General features: G+C 37.1%; 4 protein-coding genes and 1 long non-coding RNA gene across 5 annotated transcripts; 2 read left to right on the top strand and 3 right to left on the bottom strand.

The window, feature by feature from the left end:
- Nucleotides 1-2,358: 2,358 nt before the first annotated feature.
- On the bottom strand, nt 2,359-7,238 carry LOC103344193 (solute carrier family 40 member 3, chloroplastic). Its single transcript, XM_008247820.3, has 14 exons — nt 6,554-7,238; nt 5,869-6,082; nt 5,703-5,766; nt 5,464-5,588; nt 5,291-5,380; nt 5,030-5,203; nt 4,838-4,912; nt 4,477-4,578; nt 4,273-4,390; nt 4,032-4,178; nt 3,558-3,664; nt 3,360-3,473; nt 2,700-3,001; nt 2,359-2,594 (listed from the first exon to the last, which is right to left on the bottom strand). The coding sequence occupies exons 1-13, from the start codon at nt 6,739-6,741 to the stop codon at nt 2,705-2,707; spliced, it is 1,815 nt and encodes a 604-aa protein (XP_008246042.2). The 5' UTR covers nt 6,742-7,238; the 3' UTR covers nt 2,359-2,594; nt 2,700-2,704.
- A 1,046-nt stretch (nt 7,239-8,284) lies between these two features.
- On the bottom strand, nt 8,285-9,659 carry LOC103344551 (putative pectinesterase 29). Its single transcript, XM_008248146.3, has 5 exons — nt 9,430-9,659; nt 9,187-9,346; nt 8,881-9,102; nt 8,548-8,789; nt 8,285-8,447 (listed from the first exon to the last, which is right to left on the bottom strand). Exons 1-5 carry the CDS (start codon nt 9,657-9,659, stop codon nt 8,285-8,287), a joined length of 1,017 nt encoding a protein of 338 aa, XP_008246368.3.
- Nucleotides 9,660-11,015: 1,356 nt separating this feature from the next.
- LOC148921177 (high mobility group B protein 10-like) lies at nt 11,016-14,049 on the top strand. The gene is made up of 6 exons (XM_089053029.1): nt 11,016-11,286; nt 11,931-12,006; nt 12,312-12,477; nt 12,673-12,813; nt 13,186-13,409; nt 13,618-14,049. Exons 1-6 carry the CDS (start codon nt 11,099-11,101, stop codon nt 13,753-13,755), a joined length of 933 nt encoding a protein of 310 aa, XP_088909155.1. The 5' UTR covers nt 11,016-11,098; the 3' UTR covers nt 13,756-14,049.
- On the bottom strand, nt 13,023-14,677 carry LOC148921176 (uncharacterized). The gene is made up of 2 exons (XR_016127274.1): nt 14,508-14,677; nt 13,023-13,392 (listed from the first exon to the last, which is right to left on the bottom strand). It is a non-coding gene; the product is annotated as an uncharacterized LOC148921176 (long non-coding RNA).
- Nucleotides 14,678-14,925: 248 nt separating this feature from the next.
- On the top strand, nt 14,926-16,804 carry LOC103344552 (importin subunit alpha-4-like). Its single transcript, XM_008248147.2, has 4 exons — nt 14,926-15,190; nt 15,550-15,735; nt 15,876-16,039; nt 16,292-16,804. Exons 1-4 carry the CDS (start codon nt 15,014-15,016, stop codon nt 16,704-16,706), a joined length of 942 nt encoding a protein of 313 aa, XP_008246369.2. The 5' UTR covers nt 14,926-15,013; the 3' UTR covers nt 16,707-16,804.
- The last annotated feature ends 3,627 nt before the right edge of the window (nt 16,805-20,431 follow it).

The following is a 20,431-nucleotide window of genomic DNA, read 5'->3' as shown; positions in this document are numbered from 1 at the left end:
CTCACATGGTCTTTTTTTACTTTTTTTTTTCCCCCCCAAGTGTGATATGATATGATATTGGGATTGATGGGAGGGGATCTCTCTCTCTCTCTCTCTCTCTCCTCACGCATAAATTATACAATTTTCAAGGTGTCCATCTAGAAATGTCTCATCTCAAGGGTCTTTGGGGCAAGTGTGGGTCTTTGTGTTTATGGAAATTCTTTTTTGGTTTTGGGAAATGGGATGCTGTTGGTTTACCTCAAAAAGGTTTGGGTGTTTTCTTGAAAATTGATGTCTATATACATCAGTTTGAATTGAATTTCTCCCCAATTTCAGATAGATATGTATATAACTTTGCTTTGAGCTGCATAGTATTAGTAGCTGCCTGCCTACTACTACCAATCTATCGTGACTTGAGCCAAACTTTTGACTTTTTCTCAACAAATAAAAAGAAAATCGATTCTTGAAATTCACTGTGGTAATCTCTTGTCTAGTCAATTTAATAGTAAAGGAGTGATTTTGAGACAAATAGTAAACTCATATTTCAAGTGTTAAAATACATGTAACTTGCAAAAATCCTAACTTTCTTAAAGGCTTCTTGTCCTTTATGTAAGCATTATATTTTTCTTCTTCTACCTTGAAATGAGGTTCCTTTCTTGCAAATATCTTAAATTAAAGTCTCATGATTTACAATATTAAAGTCTACCTGTTTTTTTAAATAATGAGATTACTGTAGCTGCTACCTACAATAATAATATCGATATTGTCTATGTATGACACGAGTGTGCATCGATATAACAGTAACATTATTAAAAATGTATCGATAACATGTTGATAAATTTCATTACTGATAAAACATTGATAACTATCGATAATTCCATACTTGGTTTACGCCTAAAAAGTTCACCTGCAACTCTTTAAGCTGTTTTTGGTCTCTGCAAAAACTAGGATTCACAACTGTTCAGAAAAGTAACAATGACAGTGGACAAAAGAGATAATAATATAGTAACAATGAATAAATATTATTATTTTCTGTAATTTGATAGCATGAGATGAGATGAGATGAGATGAGATGATAAATCGCGAGAGAGAAAAGAGAAGGGAGCTCTTACCAACGTAATGTTGACTGCAGCCGGAGGAGGAAGAGAAGGAGGAGAAGGAGAGGAGAGAGAGAAACGTAGAATACACGCGACAAACACGGGGACGTGATATTTAGGAGATGGCGGTAGCCACTGCCTCACTCTCTGCCTTGCCTTGCCTTGCTTCACGTGACTCACTCTCATTGCTTTGTAACTTGAACTTCTATTTTTTATATTCTTTTTTGATTCTTAATTATATATATTTTTAAATAAAATAAATGAATTGTTTGGTGAAGTCAATTATTTAAGAGAAGTGAAATTGAAATGAATTGTGAATGACATCTATCTTTTCAAAGTAAATACGCATTTACTTTGTTGGTGCTAATGCATTCAAAAAACTGTTTTGCAGCACCAATAATTAACTAGTCAAACTCTTTCACTTTCATGGTATGAAGCTGATTTATTAAATTTGGTACTCCGTTTATCATTTTTTCTATTTCTCACATCATGTTACTTATTAAAGAAGATGAAGAGTTGGAAGAATGTAACTTAGTGGAGAATCTTCATAAGAAATTTGCATTTCAAATGATTAAACGGGAAATATAATAGAAACGGGAAATATTTTTCACATTCTGAATCATTGAAGTGGCGTGACACAAAGTTACATAAAAGTTTGGACATTGGACCTTAAATTATATAGGGAGTTTAATGAGGTGAGGTATATAGTAAAAGGTTCTTGGGAGAAGGGGTGAAGCGTGACGGGTACGTGCTGTTCATATGCAAAACCCAATGCCCGCCGCAGCAGAGCAGATGTTAAGCTTTAATGTTACAAGTTATAAGTTAATCAAGTTTATGTTAGCCATACGAGGAAGAGGAGGAGAGATGCCATAGTGCCATTTGGCACTTTTCTATTGGTTAATGATCAAAATCATTGTTGTCCAACAAAGTTGTTTTTGGAGGGAGAGAATTTACAAGCTTTATGCAGAGCCCAACCCCATTGCAGCTTTTCCCAATGATATTGTTATTTGTTATTGCAGATGAAAAATAAATACCACAGCTTTTTCTCATCTTTGTTATAGTCAACCTGGAATAAGTTCCAATTCTCTGATCACGCAACCTACACCATAAGATTGTGTAACTTTTGCTGCTTTAATGGCCTGCCTGTGTTGACCCCAAAAGAAAAGGCCTGCCTGTAACTTTTCACCTTGTTTCTGCTTTCATGGCTTCAAAAGAAGCTACCTTCATTCTACTTCCATTGTTTCACAAATGACCGAGCTTCAGAAAGAATTGGAGCATGATCTCCAGGAAAAAGATTTTGAATGAATCAATGATTTACAAATGTTTCAAAATGTATGTACAAAGTTGAGCTCGTTGAAGTCCATATATATTATATATATTATATGATACAAAGGCGTGTCACGGATCCTACACTACAGCCAACATATGCCTCTATCAATAGAAAAATGTGGGCGCCCTAAAAGGTTTGGTTCCGATTTTCGTCAAACAGCCTTTGTACCAGGGCCTCAGAAAGTATAACTGCAGATGATTAGTAGCAATGTTAAAATCGTTCATTCAGACTTGACAGACATGTAAAAACATTTGAAGATTAATCAAATCGATTGATAAAAAGACAAAACTTACTTCGCTTATTGACACTGAGCATCGAAAGAGAAAAGAGTTCTTTGTTCATCTGTTGGATTCAACAACCAACGACAGAACATCCACGCCGCCCCAACTACTGATAGGAGTGACAGCACGGCTAGAGAGCCGAAATGTGAAACATCATTGACAACTATTGCAACTCCAAACATTGTAAACTCTGCCAGGCTAGCAACAGCAACTTCTGTTGTCCCAATAATATTTGCTTTGGATGATGGTATCCCAGTTTGAAGAATCTGTACCGCCACAACATCGTAGGACATGTGTCCCAGCCTTGATAATACCTGCGTGCAAAAGGTAGCCGTTCATCAGAGCTCGATGAAAATAAAGGATACAATTAAATGTAAGAAAAGCATGGACAAAAGCCCATCAACTGTGTTTTATGTTTGGTATAATGTGGGTGATCTTTTGAATCCAACATAATGTTATAAGTCCCATTGTCCAATCAAATCACTAATATGATTTTTTGAGCTGCTCACATCCAACTGTCATCCCGACCACAACCACAGCTGAAGCCAATCTTCCAACCCCACATCTTGTTTCTGAACTATTGAGTCCTTTCTTTGTAAGCTTTAGTATTACAGTTCAAGTTTAATCTATTATCTCATATAGGAAAATAAGAAATAGATAAATGATTCTTACAATCAAACACAGGAAGAAAAGAAGGGGGCTCTGCTGAGAGGAAGATCTACTACAATAAACAGCAACAGCTGCGGTGAGCAGTGAAGCCTGAAATATTAACCCAGCTGCTCCTGCCTGGTAAAGAAATTCCATGAGATGTAGACACAGAATACAAATTGAAAATGGACGGTAACACAATAATGAAGCAGATTAGGCAACCTTCAAAATGCCAAGCCGCCTGACCAGGCATGAAGACACAAATGTTGCTGCAACACCCATAAAAGCACATAGTCCACTAAAACCCCCAATGATAGATGGATTTAAACCTGTTAAACAATGCCATGATATCTTGGAGTTAGAATTGGGTTTCACGAATCATGCCAAAGTATGATCACTGAATCCCCTTGTTTTTCCTATAGGTTAAAGACAACACTTTATCTCTTGATAAGCCAAAAGAAACAAGTGTACCCAACACCATGGATGTAACAACCTATATGCGTGAATCAGTAGGGTCACTGACTACTAACTGCTAGAAAGCCCTCTAATGTGCATAATGTTTACTATTAAATGCATGTTGATGAGATACTTTTTGGCCGAGCTATAGCATGCCCTCAGAACCTGGGGCTTGAATTTATTGAAAATGAAGGTCTTTCCTGAAATATGCATATAAAAGGCGAAAAAGTATGAAAATACCACTTTGTGTTAGATATGCTGTCATCAAACTGCCTGGAGTGAGTACAACATTAAAATAAAGCAACACATAGGCTAGGCTTGCAGGAAGAACTGGTTGCTGCAAGTATTCCTTCCATCCAAGTTTAATAGCTGCCACACCTTTATCCACTGATTGTCCAGAAAATGGAACCAGTCAGTAAAGTTTATCGCAAAAGCAGTTGTCAGATTTACTTAAAATATAAGATAGAAGCATCAAGCTTACATATATCGTTGGTATCAATCAGGGGTCCTTCAGTGGATGCTTTACAACAGGTTTGTGAACATTTAGGGCGGTCAAGAACCCCACTAGAAAGCTTGTTGGTTAAGCACGTGAGAACAATCTAACAAATGGAAATTTATTGTCAACAATGAAAGCGAAATTTCTTCAAGCAGAAAAGTCAAAGTGAGCAAGGAGAAGAGAAATTACTGCAAAAGGCAACGACCACACCATTAAACCTCCGGCAAACTTCAAGCATGTTACCGGGTCATACTTAGAGAGAAGAATGCCAAATAGTGATGCTCCAGCTATCTGTAATGAGTAAAAGGTTATAAGACTCAAGCTTTCCTATAAATTATCACCTTTTTTTCTTCAACAAACACCTAACTATCATCTATCACAACAATTCATTCAGTGGGTTTTATGTAGAATAACTATATTCTGTATTCAATTTAAGGAATATTTGCATATCAGATTTCAAATAAAAGGGCAAATAATTCAAAATGAACAACATATGAAAAATCCATGGAGATATTGCAAAAGAAAAAATGATCTATAGATTAGAAAATACCTCACAGAGAAGATCAATTCGATTAAGAATGGCATTTGCTTGTGCAAGCGCAATAGGCCTGTTAACTCCTGCCAACTGTTTACACGGAAATTCTAGTTTAGGACAATGACATATTGGAAGTGAAAAACTATGTGTGCATGCATGCGTAGGTGAGTGCCCTAATGGAACAATGAAACCTCAAAATAGCAGTACCAGCACCACCCAATCACGCTCCATAGCAACCCCCAATGCTACACCAGATAGCCTCTCTACAGCCCCAGCTAGCACAAGTACAATGAACCAAGGGCGGAGAAGGAGGGATGACACAGAAGGAGGAACAGAATGTGCATGAATTATCATTGCTGCAGATAACAACTGAGCAGTTGCCTGAGAGAAAGAAAAGGTTTGAAGTCAAAAGTTTGGAAGAATTGTCTTGCATATATCTTTGGGTAAAATGCAAATTAAACTACTCACCTGGATAATATTAAGACAGTTATACGCGGGTACTCTGGGAAAATGATCCATAAGTGTGCCAACTAAAGGGCCTCCAGCAATTATTGCAAGCTGTTTTAAAAGAAATTGAGCTAGTTAGAAAGTATAGTTTCCTTCCGTGTTGTCCTACATACTTAATTTATCTCAATAGCAACCTTACTAAAGAAACCCATGAATGCTACTGGTAGAAGGCTTGGATATATCAATGCGATAGCAGAGGGCCAAGCAAAATTCCAAAGTTGCTCCACTAAATTCCCAGCTAGACAACTAGCATACAAAGCTGAAAAATTATGTTCACCAGGTCAGAAATCACCTCAAGGATTCAAAATCACCCACATCAACTATTTTATAATTCAAATGACACATAAAAGACATCTTAGAAAAGACACATTACCATATAATCCCATTGGATGGGCCGGAGTAGCTGCAAGGGTATGCTGCTCCTCTTTTGATAAAACCTAAATAAAGGGGAAAAAAAATGGTGACAGGACCTAACAGTAATGTAATGCTTAATGGTAATGAAAAAGAAGAAAAGGTTCATAGACCAGCATGAAACTTACGGGCAGTGTCGTCAGGAGACTATCTACATAAGTGTCTTCAGTTAGTAAACTCAAAGATTCAGTCTCAAGCATATCAGAATTAAGATTGACAATTGAGACCGAGCAATCAGGCTCTGCAGCTGATGTTTCGTCCTGGACCTCATTCTCAGTAGCCACATGGCTGAAGTGTAAGTCGGTGTTGGTTATTGAACACCTTGAACTAAAACCATTGAATCTGTTACCCAACCAACAGGAAAAGACAAGGGGTTAATAATCACATTTCCGCAGTTCTGTCAAGTCATGACCATGGCTTCAGATTTCATTTCACTTTCCTCCAACTCATAACTGAGAATTCAAGGTTTTAAGATGTTCTCTTTTTAATAACAATTTTGCCATTGCTTTAAAATTTTAGGACTTAACACTTACAAGGGTGCTTATATACAACACTAAAAAGAACCATCAAGTATAGTAATATATAACAATCCAAAATTCGAACTTTCTGCACTTCTAGCTAGCAATCAAAAGAACATATAAGTCACAAACCTTACACACGCTTATCATAAACTAGATTAAAACTCTGACTACGAATGGAAGTCCAATTAAAATGCGTAAGAGCACTAGACTCAATAGAGCGCCAATACTATTTCCTTCACTTTCTTAGCAAACAATGATATAAAACTCAACAAACCAAAAACACAAGCTTTACCTACGAGAACCCACAGATATGTGGTTCAAATTCAACCATCGGCGAGAAGCGATGCGATAACAAATTCGAGAGGAAGGCCGTGGCGGCGCCGATGGAAACGAAGCTTGGCAAGCTGAGAATAAATTGAAGGACTTGAAGGAGAGAGAATATTGTGAGAGAGGGACAGTGCAACCACAACCCAAAGCCATTGCTCCTGTTGCTTCAGGCTCCAAGGCTTCAAACACCAGTTGGGCTCTTGCCCACTCATGCAGCCTCCAAAACTAAGCTACCCTTTTGCTCAATTTCTCACTTCGGCTCGGAAAACACAAGCCAATCACAAAGGGTACCTCTCAAAGTTTAAGAACAGACTTAAAGTTGAGTTTTTTTTGTGGTTAACTCTTAAGTTTGTGTTTCAGAAGAGAGGAATTTGGCGCAGATAAATCAAAATCTTTCTAATGCTTCGAGTATGCCTCACGGAATTGAAGCCAATCACTAATGGCCCAGACTCCATGAACAACTTCGACTCAAAGTTGGGTTTTTGGGGGCTAAACTTTTCTGGTTATCATGAAAGCTCGAGGATTTTGGTGACAGAAACTCAATATTTTCAATTATTTTTCTTGGACGTATTTTTTGTGGGTTTTAGCTTGGTTTCATGGCCCTTATCCATGCCTGTTGTTTCCTGAACCCGCCGGTTAGCGGACAGTTCAAAGTGGTCTTCCAGTATCGTGTGGCCCTAAAATTTGATGAGTCAGAGTATGAGGCTGTGTGGGGTCGGAGGGGAGTGTTGGGCCACGTAATTAACTACGTGGACCAATAATACCATGCCATGTGTCATATTGTTCCAAATTTCCGCCTTAGGATATCAAGCATTTGGTTCGGAATATGAAACATAAGCAGGAGTGAGGAGGACCCTGCAAAGCATACACACTTGATTCATTTCATTGTTTAATTATAATTTCAGCTTCTTTTTTTTTTTTTTTGGCATTACAAACAATTTCTTAGTCCTAGTGGTACTAATATTGGAAGAGATCTCAAAAATACATATTCCCACCCCCCCAATTGATCAAAAATCCAAGTCACTTTTGGTTATAAGCACAACTCCTTCTAAGAGAGGAAAGAAAAATTAGGATTTACCTTGAAAATTTTCAAGTCTCTTTTTAAAAAATTTAGGACGAGACCAACATTTATATTTAAATTTTAAAAAATATCATTTTATATAAACTAACTTTTAGTCTAATGGTATTTCTGTCTCCAATGTTTAAAAAATATATATATATATATTATCAATCTATAAAAGTTTGTCAAACCCCCTTATGTTAGTGAAGTTTAAGGTAAAAAGTAAATTTTGGTTTGAGAGATATTGGTGAGATCAATTCTTGAAGTCTACTTATGATGGGTTGACTTTTATTTTTGGTGCCATATTGGTGAATCTCTATTTCTAGTAACTTGGTGGCCTACCAAGTTGGTCGGTGGCTCACCCTTCCTACATTGGTGCCATATTAGTGAATCTATAATATTTGAATTACAATAAATCTCCATGTATAAATATACAAACGATAATTTAAATTACTCCAAATTACTTTGATTCGTAAAAAAGGAAATTCAAACTCGATAACATGCATTTTATTCCATTAACAAAAACAAATTACATCCTACATCTGGGAACATGTGGTACATATATAAGAATAAAGCAATAACAAATCAGATTTTCTAGAGTTCATACAGGGGCCTTTTATGGCTCTAACTTTGCTTTTATTTTGGCTGCTTTGCTAACCATCCATCTTGGTCTATGAATTTAGCTGCATTTGTTAAACCTTCCACTTCTTCATCCGATAGCTTCTTCTCCCATGTCACACGTTGGGACAAATCTGCCCCTGGTCCACTACAGTTTGCTTCCGAGTACGAAATTAAATCCCTGTTCCATAATTTCAAAATTAATTAATTTGAAAATAATCACTGTTTATCATGAAAATAAAAATTAACCACGAAATTATAAAACAGAAGACAACACTTACTCGTTGCCAGTGTTCCATGCAGCCATCCAGCCCTGTGGGGTAATAATATTTTCCATGTATGTTCCAGAAAACAAAACCCTAGAGTGATTGCCATATGCCCTTCCCAGATTTATAGGGCCTGTTCCAGATATATGGCAATCTTTGAACACAAACCCAGCTGGGTCGTCTGGGCCACCGCGACCATTGGCTGTGATATACCCAGGGAACCCTATCACGTCCGTCACTGAAACTATTTGGCATTTCTGCAAACAAATTTGAGTCAATGTAAGAATTCTTTTTCTATAAATGTTAATTAATAAAAAGAAATATGAGAAAAGTTTGAGGAGATTTAACCTCATAAAGTGACTGGCCAGAACCAAAGATGAAGTCTATGGCACCTTTAATGGTGCATTCATAAAAATAGTGACGGCCTCGGGCATCACTCAATGTGTCTTGCACGCTAAGGAAGCTACACTGATAAAAACTTTGTTTGTCTCCATCGATTGCAGCTGCAACTGCCCAAGTAGTAGGCCTCCCATTGACATCCGCCATGAAGTCAATACGGTCGTATGTATTCTGTCGACACAGAGTTTACGAGAGTTGTGAATATTTAAGACACAGAACAAACCACATCAGCTTAAACGAGCACACTTTACGTACCTTGAATATTATATTCTTTGCAATGAAATTATCCGCGTGTGCTATAAATGTAGGACTTGTAACAACATTTCCACCATCTCCAAATTCAATCACAGGATAGTGATCAAGGTCTCCTTCGAGAATAATGTAGGGTTTGTCTTTAGGAACCACAACTTTTTCACTGGTGTAATAAAAATAGCACATTAGAGAGCAGTGAATTTATAGTACAGCTTAGAAATAAAAATATGTTGTATGTATACTTACACGTAGATGGCATGGTTGATGTGAATACGAGTCCACTGTGAGTTATTTGATGGGATGGAATCAATGGCTTGCTGGACTGTGGTAAAATTTCCATGGCCATTCTTATCGACTACGATGGTGGCGCTTACGACGACGTCGTCTTGAAGATTATAGCTCCGAGGATTATAACGTGCTTCCAATGCACCCATCATAAAGAAGAGAGCCAAGATTGATGCTACAAGGGACTGCATATTAGCAATGAGAACCTGAAGTATTGTATTCTTGGCATATGAAGATGATGAGATTTTTTCATCTTATATAGAAGATGAAAATGGTTCGGACCACTTAATCTAAATCTCATATTGGAAAGAAAAATTTCTACTCATAAACGTGTCAACGCGTTATCCATAAAATCTTCCAGAGTTAATTGGGATTTTTCATATGTATCCATTAATTTTACATCTTACTGATCATAAATATAAATAATCATGTCCTTAATTACATGCCAACAACACGTACTTGCCTTAAAGTTAAATTTTAACTGAAAAAAGCTAGAAAATTATTTTAGAAGATTTTTATAAAATTACTACTCCAACCATGGAGAAATTAAAAAATTATTGTGTAGTTAGTAATTAATTAACCCAAAATATTATATATATATATATAATATTTTAATTTATCTTAGCTGGAAGCTGAGATTGAGAGGATGAAATCTACATATTAACATATTGGTGTAAGTTGTAACCCAAAAAAAGAAAGAAAAGGAAAGCCAATGCATTGACATTTCAAGTTCTTCGAGTTGACGCTGCATAAAATATTGTTACAGAAAGAAAAAAAAAGTAAATATGAGCAAGTACAGAAAATATTCAATATAGAAAAGGAATAAATTTCGTGCCATAATATATGTATATATATTTTTCTATAAACGGATTCTCGTCTAATATGTTGACTTTGGTAGAAAATAAATACATATGATCAAATAACATTAATATTACACAATAAAAGTAACGTGTATTTTTAAAAATGGAAAATTGCCACCATGATCCATTGCAGGATCAGCGGTTTCAAATTTAAGCCATTCCCTGCAAATTTTGCAGCATTTTAATGATGAAACCCCATGCACTCAGGAATGCTTGTGTAAACCCCTTGTCCAATCGCTTGTACAGAAAAATAAAATTAGTGAAATGACTGTGTAGTTTCTTGTGTTTAAGGGTTGGTTAGTTTATGATGCTTCCTCAAAGTCCACTTGCTGCAAACTTCAGTGGCATGTAAGAATCATTTGTACATATTTTGGGTGTAACATGGTTTCACCAAAACAGTGAAAAATGACTGTTGTTTCTTGTGTTCTGCAACATTCTTATTCTACACCTTTTCACCATTATTCAATAAATCCAATATCATCCTTATATAAAAAAAATGACGTTAAAATTGATTGAATGGCTAAACTATCCTAAACAACTCAGCCTTGGGACAGAGAACAGCTTTGTGTCAGTGGTAATTTCATTTTCATCTACCCCACAGTGGGTGGGGGGCTACGTGTAAGCCCACCAGCTAATCCATTTTGCAGCAACACCAACATGCGCATAAATGTGCATGTCTATGTATAGACAGATGGCTTTAGTTTTCGGGATTACAAATGTAGAAAAAAGACCAGAGTGAAGCTATCGAAGTGAAGCTCTCTCTCTCCAACATGAAGACTACTGAGAACCAGCCAGAGACTGAGAAAAATGGCTCTCAATGCCTTGTTACTATGAATTCCAATGTCACACTTTCTGAGCCTGATGATGGGAAAAGCTTGCTGGAGTTGGAGAGCTCTGAGATTGAGAGTTTCTATCAGAGGCTCAACAAGTTGCACAACTCATCTGGGCTGAACCTTCTGTGAGTTTTCCTCACTTTTAGAGTTTTGGGCTTCTGGGTTTTCTCTTCTATTTTCTGTTTCTGTGTTCAAGTGGGTTTCAGGGGAATTTCATTATGTTTTTAGCTTTTGAAATGTGTTGAAAAGCAAGCTTTTTAAAATTTTTGGGAGAAAAGCAAGCATTTTCTCCTCCAGACCCGCCCGGGCCGCCTAGGTGGATTTTTCGAACGCTAACTTTTGTTCATGTATACCATGTGTGGTTTTGAGAAAGTTGTGGGAAAAAAGAAAAGCAAAGTTAGAATCTTTGAAAAAGACGAGAAAAGTTGAAATCTTTGCTCACAAGAGGCAAAGTTGGGACCTTTGCTCACTCACAAGTTGGAACCTTCTAATTCAGAAATCAGTAGTGCCATTGAATATGTTGGGCATAAAACTTCAGATAACTCTTGTCAAATTCATAGTTGGCTTGATTATGCTACTTAAGTATGCTTAAAAGATTGATTCAAGCTTCGGTTTACTTATGCATGTGGAATATATAGGAAGATGATATATGATTATAATGCTCATTACTGGTTTAGATATTTTATCTTATATTCTCACTTGGCGATCTCTTCTGATCGATTTGTTTCAATGTGAAAATTAATCTGAGTATCCTTCTTTCAATGGGCAGTTTTGATCTCAGACAAACAACACTTGACTTGCATCTATTTTACAAAGAAGTTATTGAAAGAGGAGGATTTATTCAGGTTTATTTCTATCACTTGCTCATTCTTACATATTTCTTTAGTGAAAAAGAAATGAATGATACCTTATAACCATCCAAAAGGTCTGTCTTGTGATCATTTATCTGAATTTCTGAACTTACACATTTGGATAAACTGTGTATAACTCTGATGCAAACCAGGGTTTGAATGGCATCTTTAGTTTAACCCTTTGTATGAATATCAATTCAAGATAAGATCAAGTGGTTTTCACCTTAAAAATTGAAAGGGATGAAGTTATAGCCCTACAGGACAAGAGATTACTGAGATTTGTAATGGTTAATTTCCAGGTTACCTCAGATGGGAGGTGGGGTGAAGTTGCACTGGCCCTAAAATTAGATGGAGAGAATCTGCAGGATCCTCAACCTCTTTTAAAACTCTATGCACTCTTTCTCTACCAGTATGAACAGCTTTACTATTACAGGGAACCTCGTGTGAAAGCTGCTTCGACTCTAGGTACAATAGCTAGAGATAACCTTCTAGAGAAGTGCATATTTTCAATTGGATTTGCATTTAATTACTTGCCTGGACATAAGAGTTTTTAGGTACTTAATTTGTAATACAGTACCTTTATTTTCTTGGTATAAACTACATGTTTTAGCTAGATATCATAAAGGTGATGCTTAAACCTCACTAGGATAAAAATTTCAGGACATGCTTTCTACAATACTGGAGATAGCTCAGCAATGGAAGGGAACTGTAGGGACAACTCATCTCCGATACCCAATCTTGAAGATGCTCTTGTGGAGAAGAAGAAGGTGCCCAAAGAGAATTATCAACTAACATTGATGGGTATGTGACTTTTGCTTACTTGGTAGATTAAATTCAGCAAACTAAAACGTTGCATGTTGCAATCATATATTGAATGGTCATCAAACTTATGAAGGAATAGAGTAGGCTTGAAAGGTGGTCTTACTGTTAAAGAGTTGTAATGTCAACGGTTGGCTTCATTAATTTCTGTATCAATTTGCATATATTGTGGTTGCTGTCAAAAGCTACAGTTTAGGCATAGATTTATTCTTTCCATTTTTATAAAGTTGTAAAGGTTTGAAGTACATAGTCTGAGATTCAATACAATTCACTCAATTCTCAAACTTTACACTTACATCTGCAAATTTGAGTCAAAACTTACTCAGAACCCCTTTGTATTGCAAATTTCATTAGGTTCTACATCTGCCGAACAAAAGCAGTTTCCCCAGCTGCGCTCAAAGAACAAAGAGATGAAGAAACGTGTCGGTGCTCCACGAGGGGCACAGAGTGCATATCATATCTTCCTCAAGATAGAATGTGAGCGGTTGAAAAGTACTGATTCAGGGAAAGTGAAGGGTCAAAATGTCCGATACATGGTAGACAACGCATGGAAGTCCCTCTCTGCGAGTGAGAAACAGGTAGAGTTACACCTAGATTTCTTCCTTGGTTGTTTAGACATTGCTTACTCAAATTTGTACATGGTCTATAATTATGTTTAGCCACTTAGTTGTATTCCTTTTTACATGCTTTATGGTATGCAGCCCTGACCTGACTATAGCAAACTTGTTCAACTGAACTGAAGTCCACCCTCTGGATGTTAATATGGTTTATTTGTTTTCCTTATAGCCATACATTGAGGCAAGTAAGAAGGTAAGGGAAAGAAGAGTGGCTCAAGAAGTGGCTGCTGATGAGGAGAAAATATTGACTTGCCAGAAGAAGACCTCAGAGAATGGGTTGACTGGAGTCAATGATGTGGTTCAATGAGCTAAAGGAACTCAAGAGCTTCAGTTGGGGTGGTTTTTGAAATGAAAGATGCTTTATATTGAGGGGAGGGTGGATCTTGTACATATACTACAATGACAGGTTTTCTGCATTAACTATGTTATTATGCTGTCTTTTTGTATATATTTTGTAAATGTGTTGCTCCCTGAAGAACTAGAATTTTAGCAGCCTTGTATTTTTGGTGGTGAAGCAGCTTCAGACAGGATTTGAAAATGTGTCCCCATCCCCCTTTCCCTTATTTTTGTAATCAAGAAGCTCTTTGTTGTATCCTCTTAATAGGATTTGCACCAATATGCCTTCTCCAAATTCCAATCATTATCTTGTATTCAACATACCCGACCCCTGAGTGAAGATTTGATCATAACTTCCAAACGAAAAGTCAGATTTTGAAGATCTTGATACGATTGGATTCAGCAGGAAAAAACAGAGAGCCGAAAACGAGAATGCTAAAACGAACAGAAACACGCATAAAAATTTCAGTTCTACACCCCCAAACCTAAACTAAACTAAACATTGCCAACGGGTCTAGCTCACTGCCAACTCCACCAATTCCAGCTCAAGACACTGCCAACTCCATCAATTCCAGCTCAAGATTGAGTTTACGATGGAAAATGGCCTTGACTTGTAGACTAAAGATATCAAGTTCGAATTCCCACAACATCATAGTTGTGTGTGCTCACTGGCATTGGTCACCCTTGAATTAAAAGAAAAAGGGAAAGGAAAAGAATACATACTGATTATTGGTGTATCACAATTGAGGGGGACCATAGCTGGCAAGAAAAGATCATTTTCTTCGCCGTCCTTACCGAGCACCTCCGACTGGGAATCCAATTTCAGGCACACCAAAGATGAGACGTTGTCCATGGCTGTGAGAGAAAAAACGACGGGCGATTTGGGTTTGGGTTCGAGTTCAGGGTGAATTGTGTGTGTATAAGTTGTACACATGTCCGAATTTTATTGGACCGTAGTACCAATTAGCAATGCCAGCTGGTATAATTACGTCATTTGTTATTTATTTTTCTAGTTTGGTAAAGAAAGCTATCCCAACAGGAAAAAAGAAAATTACTACGTCATTTGTTATCGAACGGGCGGCTGAACATACGATCCCGCCCAAACACCAAACACGCCTATATATTCCCCCCACCCCGAAAACTGAATTCATTTCTTCGCTGCAATTTCATCAAACATTTTGCAAGCGTTATTTCAGAGAACTGGAAACCAAAATCTAAATCAGAAGGCAATGTCTCTTCGCCCGAGCACAACCACCGTTGTGCGCAAGAAATCGTACAAGACTGGAGTGGAGATCAGGAAGAACAAGCGCGAGGACAATTTGCTCAAGAAGAGAAGGGAAGGCTTGGCTCCGTCCCAGCAGCAACTGCTTGATGGCACCCAAACCACCGTCGTTTTCCAGAAGACGGTACTACTTCTTTATTTTATTTTAAAATCTTCTTGGTAATACTTTGTGTTCGTTTGATTTTTTGGTTTGAATTGTTGTGGGATTAGTTTGTATGGATGTGCTTGGTTGCTGGGAAAGTGAAGGAAAGGGAACGGAATTAAAAATGATAATTACCGTTTTATAAGAAATTGATTATAAGGGATGTTGAATCGATAGTTTCCAATTTCAATATGATATGTAAGTTAGTAATAAGTTTCAGAATTACGTTCTAAGTTTTACTGGTTCTACAACTCATAGTTTCTCTTCCTTTTGACTGCCAGAAATTTCCATTTGTTTGATTGTACTGGATTACAATCCTTGCTTTCTTGATTCTTGAACAGGTAGTATGGGCTCTAGGAAATGTTGCTGGTGATTCTCCTAGTTGCAGGGATCTTGTTCTTGGACAAGGTGCACTAATGCCACTGCTAGCTCAATTAAATGAACATTCCAAGTTATCCATGGTGGGGAATGCTACGTGGACTTTATCAAACTTTTGTCGTGGCAAGCCAGCAACACCATTTGATCAGGTTCGTGGGGATTTCGAGAGTTTTGTCTGGTTAAAACCTTAATAATATATGTTAAATGTCAGTTGGTATCCCTTCCTAATTTAATTTTGGTCGACGCCTTACTTCACTGTAATAAATACCCTTAATAATATATGTTTCAGGTGAAGCCTGACTTACCAATTCTTCGACAACTTATTTACTTAAATGATGAAGAAGTCTTGACAGACGCTTGCTGGGCCCTATCGTATCTCTCAGATGGTCCAAATGACAAAATTCAGGCTGTGATTGAAGCAGGCGTCTGCCAGCGACTTGTGGACCTTCTGATGTAAGTTTTTATACTCTGTACAAACTATTCACATGTGGCAGTGGCCTTCCTTATTATTATTTTTTTTTCACCTAAAAGAAAAGGAAACTTGAAATCAATATATTGGCTGCCATTCTAATGTTGAAAAACACTGATAGTGATGACCTTACTCAAGTGTGTTCTTTACTTCAGTTTCTTCTAGCCGATTGATTATGTGATAGTGTTCATACTATATCTTCCGATATTTTACATGCATGATTAATGTTCTTGCAGACACCTGGCTTCCAGAGGTTGTATTAAACCGCTCTGTGATCTTCTAATCTGCCCAGATCCAAGGATTATAACTGTGTGCCTTGAAGGTCCTGAGAACATTCTGAAGGTGGGTGAGGCAGACAAAGAAATGGGAATGAATGACGGGATCAATCTTTATGCACAACTGGTCGATGAATGTGAAGGTTTGGATAAGATTAATAATCTGCAGACACATGATAACAGTGAGATTTATGAGAAGGCTGTGAAGATCTTGGAGAGAGATTGGGCTGAGGAAGAAGTAAGTTGTGTAGTTTGCTTATTTTTTGTTCAAGTCCTGTCCATGTATGAGATCTGTTTAAAAGTTGACTCTTTATGTTTCCTCTCCTTTAGTTTATTCATCTATTGTATGTTTCTTATTCCCATATTAGTTCATTAATTTGTTTTATGTTTATGTTGCTTCATCTGTATTCTCCTTTGGTTGTTCTATTTTCTTAATTTTTTTTTAAAGTAATAAAGTTCATGCCTCATTCTTTTTTTCTTATCTTTTTTAAGTAATAAATTTCAAATTGTTACTAGGAGGAGGGATGGGGCACAACAAACATCGTTTTTATCTCTAATGGTTGTGGAACAATATATGTTGGTGTCAATTCGAGGACCACATGCAAAGGATTTATAAAAAATGATGATTCAAACAAATATATGCATATGGAGCATTGCAATGTATTTGCCACTAGAGCGGGAAATACCATCAGTTGCAAAAAAATGTTAGAACATGTGGAGGAACATTATCGTCATAAGGGGAAAATAATTAATGGCATCCGTGATGCATCGGTAAAAGCCTATAATTTCATTAAAAGATGGGAAAGAAAAAATAATTTGAAGAAATTCGAGGCGTCTACTCTCATGTTTGGATGGAAGGTTGGATGGAACGGTGTAGGTAAAGATCCTTTCGTATGTAGAGTTAGGCATTCTGGAGTGAGGGTGAAAACCAAATCCAATCAATGCACAGGATTTGTGAATGGAAGTGGTTCTTCACATGCCTCGAAATACTTGGATGGTTGCAATTTGGAAGTCCATGTTTCAAATGAACTATTACAACATGTGATAAGGGCTTTATTATATGCAACCCTTTTTGATGAATCTAGCGGTGGATATGTACGCATATTTGAGGTATTAAAACAAGGAGGTTATGAAATGGTATATAACCGACCAGTTTTGAGAGCGCTTCTCGATCATTATGATGCCTTGGCTAGTTATCTTTCCAAATCATTGTTCTTTCTCTTTGACAAGCTTGATTACAATTATACACACGACATTAATGTGAAAGTGCATGAAGGATTCCAAAGACAGTTTGATGAAGAAAATAAAAAGAATGTTGTCATAACTCAAGGACAAACATACACTGTGCGACTTGTACATTTCAAGAACCCAATTGATGAGCTATATGAGAGGTTGGAAAGAAAAAATAGCCAGCGTGTTGTGCTCCCTGAAGTTAGATATCTATCGTCAGTTCGAATTGAAGAAATTGGTGAGGCTCCTATTTTGTGTGGTAAGATAACACAGGAGTTGGTGAGAAATTTACAAGAAATATAGCACTCCTTTAAATAGCTTCTAGTAGGATGTTCATGTAATATCATACTTTTGAGAAAATGTCAATGATTCAGATTGTATCTAAAATAAAAACATGATTGTTTTCGTATATCCATATATCCATATATCCTTGTAAGCCCGACTTCTATCAAAGTATGCAGATATAAAAATATGAAATAAAATTCCCAGAAACAGAAAAATCAATATTTGAAATTAAAACCATCTATGGAGGGGGGCGATTGCAAAATGGTAAATGAAAATAAGTGGGGTCCGTTGATCCACGGCGGAGATTGGGGTTGGGATCAGAGATGGGCAGCACTAGTTGGGGAATTCTTGTTAATAAGACAAAATATGCAATTATTTGAAAAATAGTTTGGAGGGAAAAATAAAAAACGACAACAAGATTGAATTCAATTACGTTCAAAAAGTTTTGAAAAGTTCTATAGAAAATAGTGGCTTTCTTCTATTGGCTCGTGCAAATAGCAAGTCTGGAAAATGGATACCTCAATTGTTGAACTTTTTCTTTTAGGCTTAAAGTGCCCCCTGAAATATTGATTAATTCTCACTTTACCCCCTTAAAGTTATAGTGACCCACTTTATCCAATTGACTTTATTATTTTGTGTCTCACTATGCTCTTATCATCAAGTCTGTTAAAAATTCTGTTAAAAAAGCTTATGTGGCACCAATGGGACCCACTATTTGGCTAAACTAAGTGCCATGTGTGAAAAAAAAAATTTAAAAATTAAAACAAAGATTCAACTTTTAGCAAGACAAAATAAAGATTAGACAAAACAAAGATTCAACTAAGTGCCACATCTCTGCCTCAATCCAACATCTTCCACTTTTAGCAAGACAAAACAAAGATTCAATTCATCTTTGTATGCATGTCAAGGCTCTAATATGTTACACCAATTTTAGAAACATGGGCTGTATAGAACTCAGACCACCCCCACTTCCAGCCGCAACCCAAGCCCCACTCCCACCCCTAGCCCTTAAACCCAAGAGTCCTAACCCTCCAGATGTCGACAACCTGATGAGCCCTGCCTCTCTTTCTCTCAAACCTCCAGAGCTACAACCCACCATCTCCATCTCACTGAATTCGGAAGCCATCAAATTTGGTTGCAGACCTTCAAGCACAAAACAACAAAAACAATGAATTTTTTATTTTTTTAAATTTGTTGGTTTTGAATTTGCAGAGAGAGGGGTGGGTTAGGTTGATTGAGGGTGGGAGTGGCCTGGGTTGCCACCGATGCTAGGGGTAGTCTAGGTTGTTGGGGAGAAGAAAATACAGAGGGGAGAGGGAGATCACAGAGAAAGGAAAGGGAGAGAGAGAATGGGAGAATGAGGGAGAAGAAATCTAGGAAGGGTGGCTTGGGGATGGGTGAGGTCAAAGCCTTAAATCCATAATTTTTTTTAATTTTTAATTTTTTTTCTTCACACATGGCACTTAGTTTAGTCAAATAGTGGGTCCTATTGGTGCCACGTCATCTTTTTTTAACAGACTTGACGGTGAGGGGCAAAGTGAGACGTAAAAATCGGTCAAGGAGGCAAAGTGGGTCATTTTAACTTTAAGGTGGTAAAGTGAGAATTGACCAATGTTTTAGGGTGCACTGTAGCAATTAAGTCATTCTTTTATGATAGAAACGATATTGAGGAGAGAGGAATCGAACCTAAAACTTCAAGTGTGGAGGTAAAGCATTTAGAGCATTCACAATGAGCTCCATAAACCACATCCTTAGCTAAAATTTTGGAAGGAATTGAAAAAACTCACCTCCAACTAGGGGTGGGCTCGATTTGGGTTGGTTTGGTTTTGGGCTCAACTCGAACACCAAATCGTAGGCCTCAGTGTGGCTATTTTGGAAACCGTGATGAAAACTGACCACTTCGGTTAATCGAACTTGGTGGGTTGGTTTGGTTCGGTGGGTTTTTTGGCTTTCTTAGAGAGAGAGAGAGAGAGAGAGAGAAGAAGAAGAAGAAGAAGAAATAAAAGCGATGGAGAGGAGAAGAAGAAAAAAAAAAAGGAGAGATGGAGAAGAAGAAGAGAAAAAGAAGAGAGAGAGAGAGAAGAAGAAGGAAAAAAAGAGAGGGAGAGAGGGAGAGGGAGTGAAGACAGACGTAAGAAGAATGAGAAAAAAAATATAGAGAGAGGGACTGATGGAGACAAGACAAACGGTGAGATGAAGAGAGAAGAAAAAGAAAAGATTGAAACTATGTAATATATATATTTCTTTCTTTCTTTCTTATAATAATATTATATATAATATTTTTTTAATAAAATCGATTTGGTTTGGTTAAATCGTGGTTTTGAATATTGCAAACTGTACACCGAACCATATATTTCAGTTTGGTTTGGGTTCAAACTGATGACCAAAAAAGATTGAAAAAACCAAACCAACCCAAACCGTCAGTTTGGTTTGGGCTTGACCGGGTTACGGTTTGAATGCCCATCCCTACCTCCAACCATGCTTCCTATCCAACTCCTAAAATAGAGAGACCTCTAGGAGCTCCTAAATATGAGGAGAAAGAAATGACTCATAGTAACTCCCTATTATTAAATGCTTCTATATTTA

Source organism: Prunus mume, linkage group LG1, assembly GCF_029339155.1.
Source record: "Prunus mume cultivar Tortuosa linkage group LG1, ASM2933915v1, whole genome shotgun sequence".
NCBI classification, from domain to species: domain Eukaryota; kingdom Viridiplantae; phylum Streptophyta; class Magnoliopsida; order Rosales; family Rosaceae; genus Prunus; species Prunus mume.
Note: the sequence above shows the minus strand (reverse complement) of the source record. Positions and strands in the feature narration are given on the sequence as shown.